Source organism: Plecotus auritus (genome assembly GCF_963455305.1).
Source record: "Plecotus auritus genome assembly, chromosome: 6".
Taxonomy (NCBI): Eukaryota; Metazoa; Chordata; class Mammalia; order Chiroptera; family Vespertilionidae; genus Plecotus; species Plecotus auritus.
In genome coordinates, this window is record NC_137773.1 from 3474866 (window position 1) to 3496215 (window position 21350).

A 21350-nucleotide genomic window follows, 5' to 3' on the forward strand; every position below is an offset into this window, starting at 1 on the left:
GCCAAAAGCTCCTTGGTGGCTGATAGGATGTGTAGGTCAACCTTAAGGAGAAGAGCCTGAAACGGCTCCGACAAGTAAAAAAGGCCGAAGGCAAAACGTGTTTTAAAAATAGGGAGAGAAAAATTCAGGGTGGATTCTGGATGCTTTTTATTGTCTTTATGCTTCCCTGTGTTTTTAAATTTAAAATAGTTGCCGGTATTACCTGCTGCCCACGCACTTCTCGGTCTGCAGGGGGCGCACCCTCAGACACACTCTCTCTGGCAGGTTAATGGGCGGGGCCTCCTGTGCCCTGTGGAGCTGACCATTGGCTAGCTGGGCTGTCCGTCACGGCCTCCCGCCCCCGCTCTACGTCACATGACGCAGCCCATCATGGCGGCGGGAGCGCGGCTGCCGGGGCCCGGGGTTCCGCAGGGCTGCTGCCGTTGCTGCTGTTGAGAGGCGGCGGCGGCGGCGGCGGCGGCGGCAAGGCGGGCAGGCGGGCGGGCAGGCGGGCAAGCGGGAAGGATGGTGGTTCTGTGGCCGGAGCGGCGGGTGCGGACCGGGAACCGGGCTGAGGTTTGGCCGAAGCGACGTGCGCTCCGGAGCAGCCAGCGCGGTGCCGCTGAGGCAGCGTAAGGGAGGCAGGAGCGACTGACGGACGGACTGACGGAAGGCAACCCGAGAGCCGGCCCCGGGCCGTGCCGTGGGCGAGATGCCGGGGCCACCGGCGTTGCTGCTACTGCTGCTGCTCCTGGCCGCCGGCAGTGCCCGGGCCGTGCCACTTCCGCAAACAGGTGCAGGTGAGCGGGCCCGCGGCGGCGACGGGGCGGCGGGGACCGGGCTGCGGGACCGCTGAGACCCGGGAGGAGGCGGCAGGCCGGCGCGGCCTCGGCGCTGAGGAATCGGAGGGCCTGCCGGGCCGGGAGTCCCGGGGAAGCGAGCGAGTAGGGAGGTTTCTGCCGCAGGCGCGGGCTGCCTCCCCAGGGCCGAAGCGGGGGCGAGGCGATGCGGTTGGGGCTGGGCGGGCGGCGAAGGGGTGGTAGCGCCCACCCCTCCCGGGGCAGACTGCGGTACTGGCTCCAGACCTGTTGCCTGAAGGTCCTCAACCCACATCCCTTCCTGGCAGTTCTGCTTCCCTTTCCAGATGCCACCTGCCCCCTGAGTTTCTCCCGTCTTATAATAAGAACCGCTTCTTAGCTCTCATCACCTGCTTCAATGCTAACGATCAGAGAGCTCTGCGGAGTTTCCTTCCTTCCCTGCAACTTGTTCTGAAGTGACAAATTGATGTTAGACGCTGTGCTTTTCATTCGGATTGAATCTCGGGGGATGAGAAGGAAACAACTCTAAATATTTGTATTTTAGGAAGCCAGTGATTAGAGTAGCTGTCTTTGAATAACTATTGACAAAATAGCCCAAGGGTGATTGAAGTTGCTATTTTAGCTAAGTCTGTGATTTTCTTTCTGTTTTAGCGATGCCGTTTTCATTTGCGGTTTATTTTCCTAGATAAAACACCAACCCCAGAAAGCATCCCAAGTTGGGTCTTTTTTTTTAAGGAAAAAAAAAAATCTAGGCTAATTTGTGGTTGTCATTTGCTGCTTATCTTTGAAATGAAGACTGAAATTCCATAGAATTTCCTTTATTTCTGTTTATTAAATTTGTTGGGCTGGCATTGGTCAACATGAACACATAGGATTCAGGTGTGGGTTTCTATGTGTACAAGATCTGTATATTGCACTGTATGCCCACCACCCAAAGTCAAGTCTTCTCTTGTCACCATCATAGAATTTTCGAGTTGGAATAGACCATAAAGAAAATTTAGTACAATTTCTTCATTTCTTAGTTGAAGATATTGAGGCCATGGGGGTGTCAAATGACCTACCCAAGGTGACGACTGAATTGTAGGTAGAATCATAATTAAAACCCAGGTCTTAGATTCCCTGCTTGTGTGATTCAAGTCTTGTAACTGCTTAGGAATACTTTTGAAGTTGAGGGTTATTTTAGAATGATGTTAATTGGGTACCAATGTGGAATTTGCCATCCCCAGCAAAGACATATTTTTCAAATACGTCTGCAATGAAAGCTATATGTAATTATTTTCAGAGCTCTACCAGGCTGTGTCATTGAGTATCCTTTAGTTGAGTATTAACTATTATCATTGTATCATATAATGTATTGCTAAATTTCTGCCACTGCCTTAGATCAAATATTTGTAAGGTGAATTCTGTTTTCTGATATGATAGATAAGAAGAGGGACTATTATTAGAAGTGTATAGGCAGGCCAGGTAGGAGTCACAGAAAATATCTGGCAAGTTATAAAAGACTATATGGCCCTAGCTGGTTTGGCTAAGTGGATAGAGAGTCGGCCTGGTGACTGAAGGGTCCTGGGTTCGATTCTGGTCAAGGGCACGTACCGGGTTGCAGGCTCCATCCCCGGTCGGGGGCGTGCAGGAGGCAGCCAATCAATGATTCTTTCTCATTGATATTTCTATCTCTCTCTCCCTTTCTCTCTGAAATAATATATATATATATACACATATATATACTTTAAAAAAAGATTATATGGAAAGATATTGATATTGGTATTGAAAGATATTGATGGTTAAACTGAAAGTTAGCCCCAGAGTAGGATAATGGATAAAGAGTGGACAGGATTCAAGAAGTTTCCAGATGACTTGCACTTAATCGAATATTTTTATATTTTGAAAAACGGATCCTGTGTAGGAACCTGTAGAAATTTGCCTTCCTATAAATCTCTTAATGTGTTTTTTAATGGTGGTATAATAAAATCTAAAATTTTTGAGTGCTGTAAAATCAGGAAAATTAATTCGTAAATAGAAGTATCAAATCTTGACATAAATGAAGCATAAAAATATTTGGTGATTTATAGCAGCTTTTTATAATTTTCCCTTCATATTCTGTTGCTTGGAAGGTGTATGGTTAGACATGAGGCTTATGACTGACAGGTAAATACAGTTAAATTCTGTGGAAAAGATGCACAGTCACACCTAGATTTGGGGTGTGTATTTCCATCTAGAAGAGATTATTAATCCTGGTAGCAGAGATGGATTCTAGACCAAGGAGAATAAAGAAACCTTGGAGCTAATCCTCATAAGTGAGCCCACTGGTTATGAAAGATATAGCCCTTTGAACATATCCTAAGAGTAATATGCAAATTAACCATCTCCCCGCTACACCCACAAGCCACGCCCACCAACCAATCAGGAGCGAATATGCAAATAAACCCAACCAAGATGGCTACGGCCACAGAGAGCAGGAGGGAGGCTTGGGTTTCCCTGGTAATGGAGGAAGCCAAGCTTTCCGCACACCCTGGCCGGCCTAGGCCTCCACTCAATGCTACAAAGTTTCAATGATAGAAGATACATAAATCCAAACAGAAATGGCAGCAGCCTCGGAGCTGGAAATAGCAGGAGGCTAGGGTTGCCCCCGGCGATGGAGGAAGCCAAGCTTTCTGCACACCCTGGCCCGCCCAGGCCTCCGCTTAAGGCTACAAAGTTTCAATTATAGAAGATACATAAATCCCAACAGAAATGGCTGCTGCCACAGAGCAAGCAGAAGGCTTGGCTCCGCTCCAGGCTACAAAGTTTCAATTGTAGAAGATAAATAAACCCCAGATACCAGGGCCTCTACTTGGGTCGCCGGGGGGCGTGGCCGGCCTGCAAACCACCACAGGCCCTTGCCCAGGCTGCCCCACGCCCCAAGGGAACCCCCACCCTGATCCGGGACACCCTTCAGGGCAAACCAGCTGGCCCCCACCCATGCACCAGGCCTCTATCCTATCTAATAAAAGAGTAATATGCAGATTGACCATCACTCCAACACACAAGATGGCTGCCCCCATGTGGTCAAAGATCCTGCCCCCATGTGGACACAAGATGGCCACCACAGGATGGCCAGCAAGGGAGGGCAGTTGGGAGGGACCAGGCCTGCAAGGGAGGGCAGTTGTGGGCGATCAGGCCAGCAGGGGAGGGCAGTTGGGAGGGACCAGGCCTGCAAGGGAGGGCAGTTGGGGGCGATCAAGCCTGCAGGGGAGGGCAGTTAGGGGTGACCAAGCTGGCAGAGGAGGGAAGTTGGGGGCGACAAGGCCTGCAGGGAAAGGCAGTTGGGAGGGACCCAGGCTTGCAGGGGAGAGCAATTGCGGGGGGGGGGGCCAGGCCTGCAGGAGAGGGCAGTTAGGGGTGACCAGGCCTACAGGGGAGGGCAGTTGGGGGGCACCCAGGCCTGCAGGGGAGGGCAGTTAGGGGAAAACAGGCTGGCAGGGGAGCAGTTAGGCATCAATCAGGCTGGCAGCGGAGTGGTTAGGGGGTGATCAGGCTGGCAGGCAGAAGTGGTTAGGGGCAATCAGGAAGGCAGGCAGGCGAGCAGTTGGGAGCCAGCAGTCCTGGATTGTGAGAGGGATGTCCGACTGCCCGTTTAGGCCCAATCCTGGTAGGATCGGGCTTACACGGGCAGTTGGACATCTCTCAAGGGGTCCCAGATTGGAGAGGGTGCAGGCTGGGCTGAGGGACACCCCTTCCCCCCCCCCGTGCACGAATTTAGATAAAGAGCAGTTAAACATTGAAAACATAACTCAAGCTTTTAATTATCTGCAGGGCTGGCCATTGTCAAATTAAGGGTAGATCATTGCATGGGGTCTTTTGCCTCATTAGCCATATTCTTTCTACTTAAAGTTCAAATTGGTTAATAATGTCTTGGAGAAACACAGCTTATCCAAACCAGGTTGGAAAAAATACTTGAATTTTATCCTTTGCCAGCCCATTTGCATGGGGAAAGAAATGAGGCAATTTACTAAAATTCAGCATTTAAATTGAAATTCTTTTATCCAAGGTTTTTTTTGTCATCCAAAATAATTTCTAGATTCAGAAGTTAACAAATATTTATCCACTTAATCATAATAAAACTTTGTAAATATGTCGAGGCAAAAGGCATTTCTTGGTTGCATTTTATTTTGGGCCTCTCTGTCTCTCTGGGAGTCCCTTACACCCTCTCCGGAAGCTTCTTTTCCTGAGAATCTGTATTTCTGCAAATACAGAAATATCCTTGTTAGGTCGACTGACATCTTGCTGGCCCTCACTAGGAAGCTTTCATAGAGGGAGAAAGTCCACTGTTTTCACACAGTTAAATTGCCGAACTAAGATTACAGTTAAGAAATTCTTGTCTACAGATCATAGTATCCCATTATGTGCCTTTTATACGATCATTCCGGATTCACATAAGAAAGAGGATCTTGTATGGGTGAAGGCATTCCCCTCAGTCCACGGTTTATTAATATCGGGTAGTGGTTAGACAAGGAAACCACTTCTATTGTGTTGTGGCATATTAGGTCACCGAGTACAGAGGAAGCGCTGAGCAGCTCCAGATACAGGACCTCACGGAAGTCTGGGAAGCCCGTGGGACTCAGCTACTGATTAAACAGCAGCTTGGGAAACCAAGGCTCTCGTTTTAGATTAAACAGACAGACTTGTATCTTGAAAAAGATTTCTGAAGTAAAGGTAGTGCTTCCTACAGTTGGAATTTTTGTGTTGATGATAACAGCTTCTGAGAAAAGTATTTTCAATAAGCTTTCCATGCAAATTATTTCAGGATTTATGGCTGTAAGGCTTGAGATTCAGGTTGGGAATGCTCTAATTGCTTTCAGTGGGTGATATTTTTGGGTTAACTAAATATGCTCATTTGCCCAGTAATAGGAAGCCCGTCCAACAGTTTTGTAGCTGATTAGCATTGAAGTTATCAAATTCCTACAGTTTTGCTGATAACCAATGTGCTGACTGTTTATGCAACTTTTGAAATTTATAGTCCTTGGGCCCTCTGTGTCCCCTGTGGGCTGTGTCACTTAGATAACAACTGTACATACAATAAAAAAGACTTTGTAGTGTAAGGAAGGGATGGCCAGGGTTCTGAAACAGTTAAACAAGTGCTCAAAAAAGTCCTTGTAGGTGGACATATAAAAAGTTTTTCCGTCTCTTTGAGACTAAAAGTCATGAGCCAATCATAGGGAGAGCAGGTGTTGTAGGTGAAGCTTGGACTTCGGAGTTGGCCTTCCTGTGCCACTTCAGTAGCTTTAAGACCTTGGGCCAGTTACCTGGCCTCTCCCAAGCTTCTTAGATCTCAATCATGAAAACAAGATGATGATAATATTTACCTAAGGGGTTGTTGGGCAGGTGAGGTAGAGTCCCGGTGCATGACACATCGGCTACATGTTGAGCACTCAACAACATAGTCTTCTTCTTTGCTTCTGATTTGTAAATTGCGGGGGTTATCATAGAATTGACTAACGGGGAGTGGTATGGCTTCAGAGAGGGAACTCAAAGTGGAATGCCTAGAACTTGCTGGATTTAAAAAACTTAGTTACTCAAAATAATTTGTCCTATGATGGGCGGAGAAGGAACCCTTTAAATCTAGCTTAGGTATGAAATATAGGCTGGTGGTGTTACTTCTTGAAATTTATAATGTTGGGGAATTGTGCCAGAAATTTACAAGATGATCTGGATTACTCCACTTTTATGTAATTAACTTGGTCTTAAACATCAAGATACCCCGCCGGAACCGGTTTGGCTCAGTGGATAGAGCGTTGGCCTGCGGACTGAAAGGTCCCGGGTTCGATTCCGGTCAAGGGCATGTACCTTGGTTGCGGGCACATCCCCAGTGGGAGGTGTGCAGGAGGCAGCTGATCGATGTTTCTCTCTCATCGATGTTTCTAGCTCTCTATCCCTCTCCCTTCCTCTCTGTGAAATATCAATAAAATATATTTAAAAAAAAAAAAGATACCTAAAGCTCTTGCGTGTGAACAGTTGCTGGTTTTAATTTAAAGGAACCGAGAGCAATCTCAGTTTAGTTGATCCCAAACAAAATTGTTTACTCGCATAAAGCATCCTGAAGGCAGCCAGTCAGCCTGGACCCATAGGGCTGAGGCTTCCCTTAGAAAATGTCATTTGGAGAGAGGACTATGACGGTCTTTCCTTCTCTTTTAAAATCATGCATTTTTGCAGCCTCCTAGCTGTGCGTTACTCTTTTAAAAATGTGTATTTATTACTCTGACATGAGGAGAAGAATATTTAGAAAGGAGCTGGATATTCCTGGTATAAAATAGACTGCTACATCTAGGGCTGTTTTTAGATGCTAATCTCAACCTTTCTGTGAATCTTCGTACGAAGACACTGTTGTAAGAGAAAGCTGAAGAAATAGGCTAAAACCGGTGTGTCAGAGCAAACTGTTGGAGTGAAGTATTTTTAAATTGTAGCAAGTGACTAATTTGGAACCGTGCCTTGGCATTACAGTTATTTGCCACAAAGAACAGGCGTATCAGAAAAATAACCTCGCTATTTCAAAAAAGTGTTTTGTTTTTTTTACAAAGGTTAGCACAGTGCAGAAACTCTACATTTCATTTGACTTCGTTGTGACTCGAGGGGGCAATGAGAACTATTGACACGAAATGCCTCAGGTGGCTGAGAGCTCTTTGCAGCCTCAGTTTCCCTACTGAGACCTTTTTTCTTTTTCTTCTCCCGGTCCTTAGCGATCCCCAACCCCGAGGAACTCCCAGAGTGCTTATTTGTGGGACAGGATGTTCATGGGGTGCAGGATGAAAACACTGGAACTTAACTCTTTATCTTGACCTTTTCAATATTTTGGCTTATGTGATTTTTTAAGGTATAGAATATATTGGTACACTAATACATTTTTATGGTTTGTAAATAAATAAATTTACATGAAATGGGAGGAATGTAAAGAAAATTTACTGATGGGCGGGCTGTGTGATCAAAAAGGTTTGGATTCAGTGCACCAGTCTACAGTTTTCATTAGCAAATACCCCTTGTTTCTTTAAGTTCTGCCCCGTCACCCAGATTGCCAGGACTTTGTCTTAGTATTTCTAGTGTTTGCATGGTATCTCACGGTTTGTAGGTGATCAATCAGTTTGTGTGTGAGGATGATCAAGATGATACAGGAGAACTGGGTTCATCACACCAGGCGTCGTGTGTGTGTGTGTGTGTGTGTGTGTGTGTTAAAAGGAGAGAAGAGAGTACAAGCTTAGAGCCTCTAATTCTTGCTTTTTTATCCAGCCACAGTTCATCGCCTGGAATGAGGCCATTTATAATTGTTTTATTTTTTAATAGTAAACTTTTTCTTTTAGAACAATTTTAGATTTACAGAAAAGTTGCAAAGGTAGTGCACAGAGTTCCTGTACATCCTTTACCCAGATTTCCCTGTTGTTAACATGTTACATTGGCATAGTACCTTGGTCTCAAGTAGGAGCCATTACTAATAATTATTACTACCTAAAGTCCATCCTTTTTTCCCATTCCTTTAGTGTTTCCCTGAGTCCTGTTTCTGTTCTCGGAGGCCACCTTACATTTAGTTGTGCCCCCTTAGGCTCCAGCAGTCTGTTCTTTGTTTCATTTTGTTTTGTTTTTTAATCCTCACCCAAGGATATTTCCCCCCATTGATTTTTAGAGAGAGGAGAAGGGGTGGGGAAAAGAGAAAACAGAAACATTGATTGGGTGCCTCCCACACATGCCCTGACTGGGGCCCGAGATGGAACTTGCAACCCAGGTACGTGCCCTTGACCAGGAATTGAACCTTTGACCCTTGGGTGCGCAGGCCCACTCTAATCGTTGAGCGCCCCCGACCAGGGGCTGTTCTTTGTTTTGATGATCTTGACCAGTGGTCGCCAAACTGCGGTTTGCCGTTCTGTTGACTAATGCGTTTGCCGACCACTGATCTTGACAGTCTTGAGAAGTACTTGTCAGGTGTTTTGTAGAATATCCCTCTGCTGCCATTAGTTTGATGTTTTCCTCATGCTTAGGTGGGGGCTATATATTCTGGGGAGGACACCACGGAGATAAAGTACCATTCTCATCACATCTTTTAATGGTTACATGATTTCAACATGACTGCCCTCGGACACTTTATCTGAACTTTTACCAACTGAAGTTTCAGACCCCCTCAAATCACTCCATAACTAAACGGTTAAGCCTAAGAGGTTGGTTTCCTTCTCTTGATCACCTGGCTGAGGTGCTGTTTGTCAGCTTTCTCCACTGTAAACTTACCCTCCTCCCTTCCCCACACCGAGTGTGAGCACGGCCCACACTCACGCCGCGCTGATGTTATACCCCTAATCTCGGGGTGTGAGGGAAGCCTCGTAGGCTTAATAAGTCTAGAGTGATTTTAGGGGCTATCGACTTTGGAAATTGTTGAAAGGGGTGGTGGGCACCTCCTGTAGTTGGTGAAGGTGAAGATCAGATGTCTGATGGCAGGTCTCCTGCAGAGCGTGGTGGCAGACTTGTTTTGATCTCTACGGAGCTTTCCTCTTTTTTTATTTTGGAAAATTTCAAACATACACAAAAGTAGAGGAAGTAATATCATGAACTCTCATGTACCCGTCACCCAGCATCAGCAGTTCTTAATTTATGGTCAATCTTGTTCACATGTACCCTTCTCACTGGCTCCAGCCCCATTGTTTTGATGTAAATCCCAGCTATGGGATCAGTTCAGCTGAAAATGTTTCAGGAAAAAGTAAAGATGTTTTTATAAAACAGGATCACTTCATCAAGATCGCCTGGGAGCCCAGCCGGCATGGCTCAGGGGTTGAGAGTTGACCTGTGAAGCAGGAGGAGGTCACGGCTCAATTCCCGGTCAGGGCACAGGCCCGGGTTGCGGGCTCGATCCCCAGTGCGGGGCGTGCAGGGAGCAGCCCATCAATGATTCTCATCATTGATGTTTCTATCTTTCTCTTCCTCTTCCTCCCTCTCTTAAAAACAACCCAAAAAACAAAAGAAAAAGGATCCCCTGGAGATTTGTAGGAGTGCAAGTGTTTGAGCCCCCAGACACACCAACTGAGTCAGAATTCTGGAGGTTGGCCTGGAAATCTGCATTTATAACACTTTTCTGGGATTTCTCTGCCCCACAACAAAATATTTTATCTTCTACTAGCGACAAAAGAGTATCAGTTATTTAATAGCAATCTGTTGGCTTGTATAACCAGTGAGATTCAAGGAAGGAAGAACAACTTTAAATTCAAAAAATTTAAATTAACGTCAGTACCTGAAATGTGAAGAGGTTGCTACTCCTGACCCCGGTGCCGGAATACAGTTCTGAAGACTCTTCCCGGGAGAAGTGCCTGTTCGTAACCACAGAAGAATTTCAACACTCCAGGGCAGAACATCCTTACAGCTCTACATACCTTTGATTTTTTTTTTTTTTTTTTTATCTTCAGCCCCTTCTTTGGAAGTCAGTATAACTAGTAACCTCTTTACATTTTATAAATATCCTGTGTAAATAATCAGTAAAAACTGTGAACCGGTACCTGACAGTCAGATGCCGGCCCTGGGAGCTGAGAACCTGTGGTGTAGACGTGCCAGCCCGATGCCGGGTTCTGCCCCACAGCTCCGCTGGCAAGGACTCTAAGCTAGAGCCGGTGTAACTCGACGGCATTCCTGTCCCCCGCGTCACAGATGTGCACACTACCCCAGGGCACCCCGGTTCGTGACCTGTGTAGTAGCTGCTGGCGTTATTTTTTTCAGCACAATATCGTGTTAACATCTTGGTTTTTAAAACGTTTATTTTTTCAAGCTAGTTGATCTTAGAATAGCTTAGGGTTCGTAGCGTATTTCATATTTTCCAACAGGTACTTTTTTTTAAAGTTAGTCGATATATGTTGATACACAGGATGGAGCAAAACAGTTGTGAGTATGAGAAATATAGCGTTTATTCTTGTATTATTATTGATTAATTATTGTATTATTTTCCAAAACTGTACATTTTGCATTGATGTGCAAAATATTCTTATGATTAGCTAAACAAAGTAAACTACCCCAGAAACTGCTATATTATAATGGGTTTGATTAAGAACATCATAGGTTCATAGACCAGTACAGATAATTCAGGACTCTTATTTTTTGCAACACATGTGCCTTGAATAGGAGAAAAGAAATTAGTTCAAGCATCTGTGATAGTCAACTTAGAGAAGTTGCTCTTATCCCAAAGTGAAACCACTATAATTTAATTTTTAAAAGCTTTTTTTTCTCCTTTGTTCTCCATGTTCATAGTCCATCCCAAACACCTCTTACATCCTTTTTTGCTATAGTGAACAGGAGACTTGAGTTTCATATGATATAATTGCAACTTTTTAATTTTTTTAAAAAAATATATTTTATTGATATTTTACAGAGAGGAAGGGAGAGGGATAGAGAGCTAGAAACATCGATGAGAGAGAAACATCGATCAGCTGCCTCCTGCACACCCCCCACTGGGGATGTGCCCGCAACCAAGGTACATGTCCTTGACCGGAATCGAACCCGGGACCCTTCAGTCCGCAGGTCGACGCTCTATCCGCTGAGCCAAACCGGTTTCGGCTAATTGCAACTTTTAATTATAGGAAGTAAATCTCTACGATATCTTGGACTTAGAAGATAGATGAGGGAGAGTTTGTAGTCATTTTACACATTTAAAATATCTATTTTAACTAAATAGTAATTGTGAAATTTTATAATTTCAGCTTTTTATTGCAAAACAGAAGTGTTGGTTACCTCTCACGTAAGCCTCCAAATTGAAGTTTTATGTGTTTTTCACGATACAGATTCTTCCTTGGAACTTCAATAAATTCAACTTGTGTTCCTTTCAGAAGGAAATCAATTCCTCTTCCTGGTTCTCCCTGGCAGGGTGCCTCTCTAGAATGGTTCTTCATGTCAGTAGCAACTGTTACTTTCCAAGGACCCAGCCTGCAGTCATAGGCAGAGCCCCACTTGACTCTGACTTCAGACTGTTATTAAAATGCAGCACCCGCTCGCTGATTGCTAGTGAGACACTGAGAAATAACAAACTTACCAAAATAGTCCTCTGGCAACACTCTCCCAGAGGCCTGATGCAGTTCAGAAATCCGTAGTCTAACTTCTTCTTTAGGAAAAAATGCACTTTTAACAAAAGATCATTATAACCAATATTAACCATATAGGCACTTGGTAGAGTCATAACGTTTTGGAATTACAGATCCGTATAGATAGAACTTTAGAGCTGACATGCAGGTTTACAGGTGCGGGAACCAAGGCGCAGAGAAGTTACGTAGCAGATCCAGCCCCGTACTGCTGGTCAGTGGCAGACTGATTGTAGAGGGAGAGGTCCGGGTCCTACCATCCCGTCCACCCCGTTCACCAAGTTCGCTGCCTCGCACTGTCGAGAATTCTCTTACTAGTGTGATGCACACACGCAGACTCATTCCAGTCACTTCTCCTCTGGGTATTTATTTCTGCTTCCTGTCTGACAGAACTGAGATGAAATGCAAACACAGTTGTCACATAGTCGATCCTTGAAGTATGGAAGATAATGACTTAGTGAAAATTAAGAGACTAAAGTGCTAGCTTCCATGATTAGGCTCAAAAAGTCCAGGCTCATTTTTTACTTTTTAAAATTGGTATGAATAATTTCGTTTCCACCTGTGAGATGAAGTTGTACTGTTTAATTAAAGGTGTTAAGATATTTCTAATTTTTTACACATGTAATGACAAACGTGTAAAACATTCACTTATAAACATGTTATTTCTTTGAAGAACATCTGTTAGTTGAGTTGGGTTTCTTGGAATGAGCTGCTTCTCTCCTTTTGTTCTCTTCATTCTACAATGTGAGAGCCTTTATCTTTTCTATTACATTTTATTTCCAAGAATCCCCCCCCGCCACATGCCCACACACTTAAAATAGAATCTTTTCATGCATATATCTCCTCTTATTGCTGAGGACATAAGTATAATTGTTAGTTTTAGTTCTTGGTGTTTTTTTTTTAAAACACCTGCACTGTCTGCTTCCTTCAAGTACCTTCTTGTCTATTTGGGTTGGCCACTATCTTAACTTTTTAAAGGAGGGTTATTTTCAAGTGTCAGGTGATCCTTGGAAGTCTGTTCATGTTAGAGTGAGGGACACGGATGGGAGTTGTCCTTCCACCCCACACGCCATGTCACACCTGCCACCAAGTCCTGGGCACAGCCCCTCCCCCTCCGCGTCAGGGAGTGTAGGAGCGTGCGCCCTGAGCATCGCATGGGAGTCACGTGACCTTGGAAAAGCTCCTCACTTCCTTCCATCGCTCAGTTTCTTCCTTTTTAAATGGGGCTGATAATAGAACCTACTCACAGGGCTGTTGTGGGGTTGGGTGAGTTTAGAATAGTGTGTGGCACGTAGAAGCACGGTTCAAGTATTAGCTACATTGGTTTTTTAAAGGTTAGTGGGCATTTTAATTTGTTTTTATAAATTGATTTTTAGATAGAGAGGAAGAGAGAGGGGTAGAGAGAAACATCATCGATCGGCTGCCTCCTGCATGCTGCCTACTGAGGATCGAGCCCACAACCTGGACATGTGCCCTGACCGGGAATCGAACTGGTAACCTCTTGGTTCCTGGGTTGGCACTCAACCGCTGAGCCACACTCACCGGGCTTACCTATGTATTTTTATAACCACCTAGGCCAAACCACCAGCATTTCTTGCATGAATTTTTGTCATATCAGAAATGTGTTTTCTGATCACTCCATATAAAATAACAAGCCCCCATCTGCTACCTTATTTTCCACATGGCTTATCTCCATCCGAGGTAGCACGCATTCCTTACTGTCTGGTTCCCTGCACAAGCAGGTGGGCTGTTTTCCACTCCAGGGTCCCAGAGCCTGTGGCAGTGCCTGCTTAGAGAAGATGCTTAGGAAACATTTGATGAAGGAATGTTTGGGGTGGGACGTGTTGACTGGCGGGCTTCACATTAGGGCGATGAAGCAGCCACTTGAATAAGAGACCCCCCATCCCCGTGGCTCTTTATTACCGGAAGGTCTTTTTTTTTTTTTTTTAAATATATTTTATTGATACTTCACAGAGAGGAAGGGAGAGGGATAGAGAGTTAGAAACATCGATGAGAGAGAAACATCGATCAGCCGCCTCCTGCACACCCCCTACTGGGGATGTACCCGCAACCAAGGTACATGCCCTTGACCGGAATCGAACCCGGGACCCTTCAGTCCGCAGGCCGACGCTCTATCCACTGAGCCAAACCGGTTTCGGCTACCGGAAGGTCTTTTATCTTGGGCTGGACACCTCAGTGTGGAAGCACCTCGTTACGTCAGGTTAAACTCTCCTGGGTCTGTTTTCCGTGAAGCATCATCAGGACCCCCTAGTAACCTCATCTGTGAGCTGCGGAGCCCTGTCAGGACTGGTGCGGTGAGCAGTTTCTGGCTGAGTTATGAAGATAGTACTTAAAAAAGAAAGCTTGCTTACGGAGGCCTTTGAGCATACACAAAAGTAGACAGAAGCGTAAAATGAATTCTCTTCACCCATCTCCCAGTCCCCGCCATGCCTCTGGCCGGTCCAACTGCATCCATACGCCGTTAACTTCCCCTCTGAAGAGAGAGCTTTTAACAGACACATTGCCTATGACTTTCAGTTATATTAACAAGAATTGAATTTAGGCCCTAGGAAGCTACAAAGCTTCTGAAACTAGAGGATCCAGCAAGGTGTGGTAGGAAATTAAAAGGAAAAAAAAGGCGTGTTTTTCTAGGATTTTCAGGGTCTGCCCTACCTGGAAGTAAGGTGCATGCATTTAGGTCATCGCCTTTGGCCCTGCTGTGCGGAGGTGGTATTGGCTGGAGTTTGTGTTGTGACTCCGATTTTCCATGGATTTGCATGCACATTTGTACACGTTTCCATGGGAAGTGGAGTGGAGAGACAGAATGTCCTTTCCCTTGGACAGCAATGGCCACGGAAGTGGCCGGTGTTGGGAGAGGGGCCCTGGGAAACGGGCCCGAGGCCCCGCGTCTGGGGCCAGCTTCTGCCTGGTGACCTGGCTTCCGGGCGGCAGGAAGCCCTGATTCAGAGTTGCCGCAGACTCCGAGCGCGGCACATCGCTGCACAGCTCAGCCATGCCGTCAGCTGAATGAGGAGTCTAGTTCGTGAAACAGCACCCTGCCATCCTTCTCCCGGCGTGGGCACAGGGGTCCCACAGAAGTCTTCGTTCTAACCTGAGCCCTCGGGCCAAGCTCTGCCTCCTTAGCGGAGCTCTCCTCTGTGGTCGCTTCCATCCAAGTCACTGTCTTTAAAACTGGAATGAAATGAACCTTTGATAACCAATTTTAGTGGAGTAGGCTGAGTGAAATGACAACGTTAGAGTCACATCTTAGAAAGCATCTATTAAGATTCCTTTTCTTGCCGAAACTGGTTTGGCTCAGTGGATAGAGCGTCGGCCTGCGGACTGAAGGGTCCCAGGTTCGATTCCGGTCAAGGGCATGTACCTTGGTTGCGGGCACATCCCCAGTGGGAAGTGTGCAGGAGGCAGCTGATCGATGTTTCTCTCTCATTGATGTTTCTAGTTCTCTATCCCTCTCCCTTCCTCTCTGTAAAATAGCAATAAAAAATATATTTTAAAAAAAAAAAGATTCCTTTTCTTACCAAAATAAAGAGAGGAGTGGCAGTCCAGGGACAGGTAGCCCCATCTCCACAGCCCAACACGCCCTGGGCTGCCACGGAGCGGGCACCTTTGGATTTTTGCTTTGCCAGCACCAAGTGAGTCTACTACAGCTTCCGGTGAAACGAGCCGGCGCGGAGAACATGGGTGTGTGAATGAACACTCGTTATCAGAGGAGAACATAAGTTGGGGGAAATCCACTTTTTAAGAAAACTTATTGTTTAAAGAAAACAACTTAATAGTTACACTGCTTAATATGAATTGCAAAATGGGTAAAGTAAGAATGTTTTTGGAAGTTCTCTGAGACGTGGGGAATAAGTGATTAACTATTAATGGTGGGGAGGGACAGGACTACCCAGTACAGTATGCATTAGGGCAGGGGTCCTCAAACTTTTTAACAGGGGGCCAGTTCACTGTCCCTCAGACGGTTGGAGGGCCGGACTATAGTTTTAAAAAAAAACTATGAACAAATTCCTATGCGCACCGCGGGCCCGGGAGTCGGCTGCTAAGCAGGACAGGCAGCGGCACCCGGCGGGCCGGATACATGTCCTCGGCGGGCCGCATGTGGCCCGCGGGCCGTAGTTTGAGGACCCCTGCATTAGGGGGTGGTTAGTAGTGGGAGGAAAATCTTGGCCAAATAAGAGCATCAGATTATCAAAGGACTGCTGCTGTTGCAATGTTTGACCCTTAAAACCCAAGTTCATTCTGTTAACCAGGAGGTTAGTCATGAATTTCCTTCTCCTCCTCTCCCTCCTCATCTTCCCTCCTTTGCTGGTTCTCCTTAGTTGGGGTCTCCCTCACTTTTTTCTCTCTTTCTCCCCTTCCCCCCACTTCTGACGGAATGCCAGGCTCTGCTGGGCCCTGAGAGTCGCTGGTGGGGTATACAGGCCTGGTTCCCAGCCCTGCTTAGCTTCAGTCTAGTGGGGAAGACGTGGACTTTCAGAATGCTGGGGTGATAAACTCCACGATGGGGAAATACAGGGTGCATTGGGGGTCCAAAGGTAGGGACTGGGACCGGTGGGACCGGTTTCCAAGTTGAGATCTGAATGGTGAAGATGAATTAGTGGAAGGGTGTGGGAGTTTCCTGGTAGGAAGAATGTAAATATCTGTGATGTAACAGGGAATGCATACTTGGTCTTTGTCCTGCTTTCCTGGACCTGAGCTCCCAAAACATGGGATTTCCTGGTGATGGAGGTGATGGGGGGCATCTCGTTATTAACAGCAAGCCCCTGTCCGTCGTACATGAATGGATGCTAATGAGGTGACTCTAGGTGGGCCCCAGTTAGCTTCATGATGGGGCTGGTAGCGAGAGGAGCCAAGCAGTGATTAGAGGGTTTGTGCTTTCCGCGCCCCCTTTATGGCCGGAACCACTGGGTAACCAACGGTAAATATGAGGACATTTCTCCTCATAAAAGTCTGTCAGCGTGTAACTGAAGAGGGAATGACAAGATTAGAGTATCAGCATTTTGCAATCTCTAATGGATTGAGCATTGATTATCATTTCTTTTTATCTGTGGATGTTTACATTTTCTATTTAATCTCAAAATTGTTGCACAGGTAACTCTTTAGTTAATTACATGTATGTTCAAATTCTGATGGAAGCTCCAGGCAGGGATTTATAAAGGTTGAATTAACAATCAGGTAGTACTCCTGACTTACTCTGAGTCATTACTGAGAAATTGCACGCTCCTAATTACCTGTCTATAAAACAGATAATAGGTACCTACCTCTGAGAGTTTCTCAAGTTTTCTGCTTATTAAATCAAATGGTAGATAACTATTAAAATGGTTTGAAACCGTGAAATACCACTCTCAGAATGTGTTGTAGAGATGGCAAGGCTGTTTTAATTGGCGTCTGCGGGGAGCGTGCTAAGCACCCCAGACCTCTGTCACCCTCATTCCCAGTTTGCAGTGCGGAAAGCTGCCTCAGTGTCTGGAGACACTCCTGTTGTTACTGACGTTTTTCTTCACTCGATGGTTGGTTTGATTGATGCATTCGGGATGACGTGGACCGAGAATGTTAAAGGAGACCCGTCCTGCTACATGGCTGGCTCCCTAACCGTTGTAGTCAGGAACCTCCCCGGGGCTGGTCTGCACTTGGACCACAGGGGCGTGGGGACTTCAGCGTAGTTCCTCAGGCTGGAATTACGTCCTCTGTGACTTCTGCGGGCCCCTCTCACCTTCCAGCCTGGGCTAGGCTGGTTCTAGTTCTTCAACTTACGCAAGTTTTTCTTTGACTGGTATATAGAGTTTCTTTAAAGCCCAGTGCTTTGAACTAACCAAGAGAAAAACACAGTATCTATATTAATCTATACTAATAAAAGGGTAATATGCAAATTGGTCAGGATGCCCTCATAGAAACAACTGAACAGCAGGCTGCGTGGGGCAACAAAGCCGGCAGGGGGTTTAGTGAGGGACAACCAAATGACTGAACAGCAGGCTGCGTGGGGTGACCAGGCTGACAGAGGGGAGCAGTTGGGGGCAACCAGGCTAGCAGGGGGGGGGGGGGCAGTAAGGGGCAACCAGACCAGCAGGAAGGGGGAGCTATTAGGGGTGACCAGGCTGGTGGGGGGGACAGTTGGGGCAACCAGGCTGGCGGAGGCGGGGGGGCAGTTAGGGGCAATCAGGCCGGCAGGCAGAGGCGGTTAGGGGTGATCAGGCTGGCGGGGGGGGGGGGGCAGTTAGGGGTGATCAGGCAGGCAGGCAGGTGAGCAGTTAGGAGCCAGCGGTCCCGGATTGTGAGAGGGATGTCCAACTGCCAGTTTAGGCCCAATCCCTGGGATCGGGCCTAAACCAGCAGTTGGACATCCCCCGAGGAGTCCCGGATTGGAGAGGGTGCAGGCTGGACTGAGGGGACTCCTCCTCCCCTCCACCCCCCCCACCCCGGCACGAATTTCATGCACTGGGCCTCTAGTATAAAGTAGTTTTAAAAGTGATAAAACTAAAAATTTCTACTTGAGGCTACTAGTAGGTTCCTTTTCAGGCAGTAGTTTGTAGAGTCCTTTCGGTGGGACTGGTAGACACTGAGGAGAATAGGCCTGGTGCACATGGAGGAAATCTGAGTGGGGGAGCAGATGCCCCTGTGGGGTCCTCACCAGATCAGCCTGTAGGTGATAGAGCAGGTAAGTGAAGGTAGGGCCAGACTCGACACAACTGGTTAGTTTAACACGCGGGCGACTTCTCATGCCGACCTCATGACTCACAGAAGACGGTTCTGAATCAGATAACTGAGCTGTCTTCAGGCAGTTCTGGTCAAACTTTACAATAGACAGTGTGTGCTGAGAAAAAAATAGGGCTGAAAAGAGAGGAAAAAATGATTTAATATTTGTTATGTGCAGCTTGGAGGAGAGCCCCAGAAGTGTGTACTCTCTAATTAACGGTGATAGACTCCTGTTCACAGTACTTAGGTGAGGCTGTTTTTAAGTGTTAAAAGTTAACCTCGAGGAGGCAAACAGTGGGGGTCCTGGGGGGCATGGGGTTTACACTCAGCGCCACATTCCCACTGTGTCCTTGGGCAGGTCAGTGTCTCAGCTGTGATTGGAGCTGGTCGGATTCCCTCAGCGCTGCGGTAAGGATCCAGGGAAATCACACTGTAGTTGGTCACATCTCAGATACAGCTGATGACGACACACCCTTACTTCTGTGCCTTTAGAAAAGGAGGAACTCTGCCAGTGCAAACCAACTTTTGGAGTATAAGATACACCTGGAAATTCAGGATGTTAAAATGCAGTGGGCAAACGGCATTTTCAAAATGAAATACCGTGGCTATGAAAGTGCTTTGCTGTAAGGGACCTCAGGAGCCATATTTGCTTTTCATTGTATGAGCCAGGGGAGGAAAACAGAGTTATAAGAGTAAGTACAGTGGGACACCCAAACCGAGCTGAATGAGAGCGCAGGTAGCTGAAGGAGGAGAGGAGGTGACCTTTGTGGGTGTCTTCATTCTTGGAAAGTTGGCTCCCGCGCCTCCCTTGGTTGAGAATCGTGCAGTGTCCGTAGTTGAGGAATCCTCTCTCTCTCTGGAAGTTGACTTCCTCCAGATTGGCTTTTGAGAGGAGTCAGCAAGCCAGCACTGGGGGTTCAATGAATGTACGGATTTTCCTGTTTTAGATACTGTTCGTTTAGCACCCGCAGATCCTTAACAGCCCGCAGTTCACTGTATTCGTTGTAAACGCAGAGGCGAGCCCCACTTGGAACTGTGGTTTCGGCGTTGCTTTCACAAACAGACCTTTGTGCCGAGAGGAAGCTTGGTCCTGTCTGCAGCTGGCTTTAGCCCTCTCTGCTCTTCACTGCAGTCCTTTATGCTCAGGAATGTGTCTTGCTCACGTAGGCGTTTGCATTCGTTTTTCTTTTCTTCAGGTATTACAGTTTTGCTGCAGAAAAGCGGTGGCATCATTCATTAACTTGTCTCCATGCCTTCCCCTCGGTGTATCTGAACACATAATTAGCTGCAGATGAGGGTATTAAGGAAAAATTTATTTCTGACCTTATTGTGGCAATCATTTTGCAATACATATGTATATCAAATCATCACGTCGTACGCCATCAACTGACATCATGTGATATGTCAGTTATAAGCTCAATAAAACTGGGGGGAAATGTTTATTTCTTAGTAGAACACCAGTAGGTGAGACTCAGCAGTTTGCTGTACTAAAGAAAATGCTCAAAATAGCCCTAGTTGGATGAGATGTTTTCCAGTAACTTTTTGTTGCAAGTGCGACGTAAAAATCTTCATGCTCTAGATGGGGATGCACAGTTCCTAGAAAGGGTCAGAGAGTCCAATATTTAGGCTTTGTGGCTCCCGTGCAGTGTCTGTTGCACCTCGTTTTGTTTTATTTTGAAAATAGTTCTTTAAAGATGTAAAAACCACTCCATCTGCCCCGGCCCCTACCAGTGCCATGCAGAAAGGGGCCACGGGCCGGCTCTGCTCTAGCGGACAAGCTCCTGGTTAGGACGAGGCTCCGCGGAGAAGTGGCTGCTTCTAAAGCGGGGCGGGTAAGATACACGAGGAGCCGGAGCTCGCTGTAGTGCCAGCACGAGAAGGAGATGCGGGGAAACAGCGGGGCATGCGCACGTCCCAAAGACCCCCTGGGCAACGGGAAAGAGCTCCCAGGCCAAAGCTAAACACTCTGAGCGACAACGAAAACGGAATCCTGGGTTATAGCCCAGCATGTGAAAGAAATCCCTGTGTAAGCTCATGACTGTGTGTGTGAGGGGGAGGAAGAGTTACAAACAATAACGTAGAAGGAGCGAGGGAAGTAGAAAATCACCATTAGAACATCATGGTATTAATGGCTGCAGGCAGGGCGCAGTGACAGATGAGAAACTTAGTGTGCAGAACGGTAAGGAGACACAGGGTATTTGCCTAACCTCAAGGTGTCTCCCCAAGTACCAATCACTGTGGTCGTTGTAACGTATGTCCGTGGTCCCCTCCAGGAAGTACAGCTTACTCCCCTGCGAGGTGCACCTGGCTTCAGACCTGCTTTTAAGGAACCGAGTAGTAAAAGGGAGAAAGGGGTGACTTCCCAGTGCAAAACCCGGCAGAAGCACCTGGGCCAGGGGATCACGTACACACGCCCAGGAACAAGTCGTGCCAACATCTTGTGCCCTTGCTGTGACGTGATGAGAAGGGCCGTTCACCCTGTGCTAGCCTAGATTCTTCTGGCATCTCTATAACCTCAGTCCAGTCATGAGGCAACCCAAGTTGAGGAACATTCTACACAGTAACTGACCGGTACTCTCCAAAAGCGTCCAAGTTATAAACACAAAGACTGAGAAACATCAGGGATTGGAGAAGACTAAGGGGACGTGATGATTAAGTGCAGTGTCGGGAACCTGGATTGAATCTGGAAAAGTTAAAGGATATTAATGGGAAAACTGGTGAAATCCAAATAAAGTCTGAAGTCCAGTTACTGGCGTTGTACCAACGTTACTGT

At 46.6% G+C, this 21350-nt stretch overlaps 1 protein-coding gene across 2 annotated transcripts in view; it reads left to right on the plus strand.

Annotated features, from left to right (window-relative positions):
• Window positions 1–352: 352 nt before the first annotated feature.
• Window positions 353–21350, plus strand: part of LMTK2 (lemur tyrosine kinase 2) — a 68655-nt gene continuing 47657 nt past the window's right edge. Inside the window, exon 1 of one of the 2 annotated variants that reach the window (XM_080676368.1) lies at window positions 353–779. In XM_080676368.1, the coding sequence (XP_080532494.1) occupies window positions 692–779 (88 nt within the window). In that variant the 5' untranslated portion in view covers window positions 353–691. The remainder of the gene's footprint in view (window positions 780–21350) is intronic. The other variant, XM_080676369.1, reaches the window with a different exon arrangement.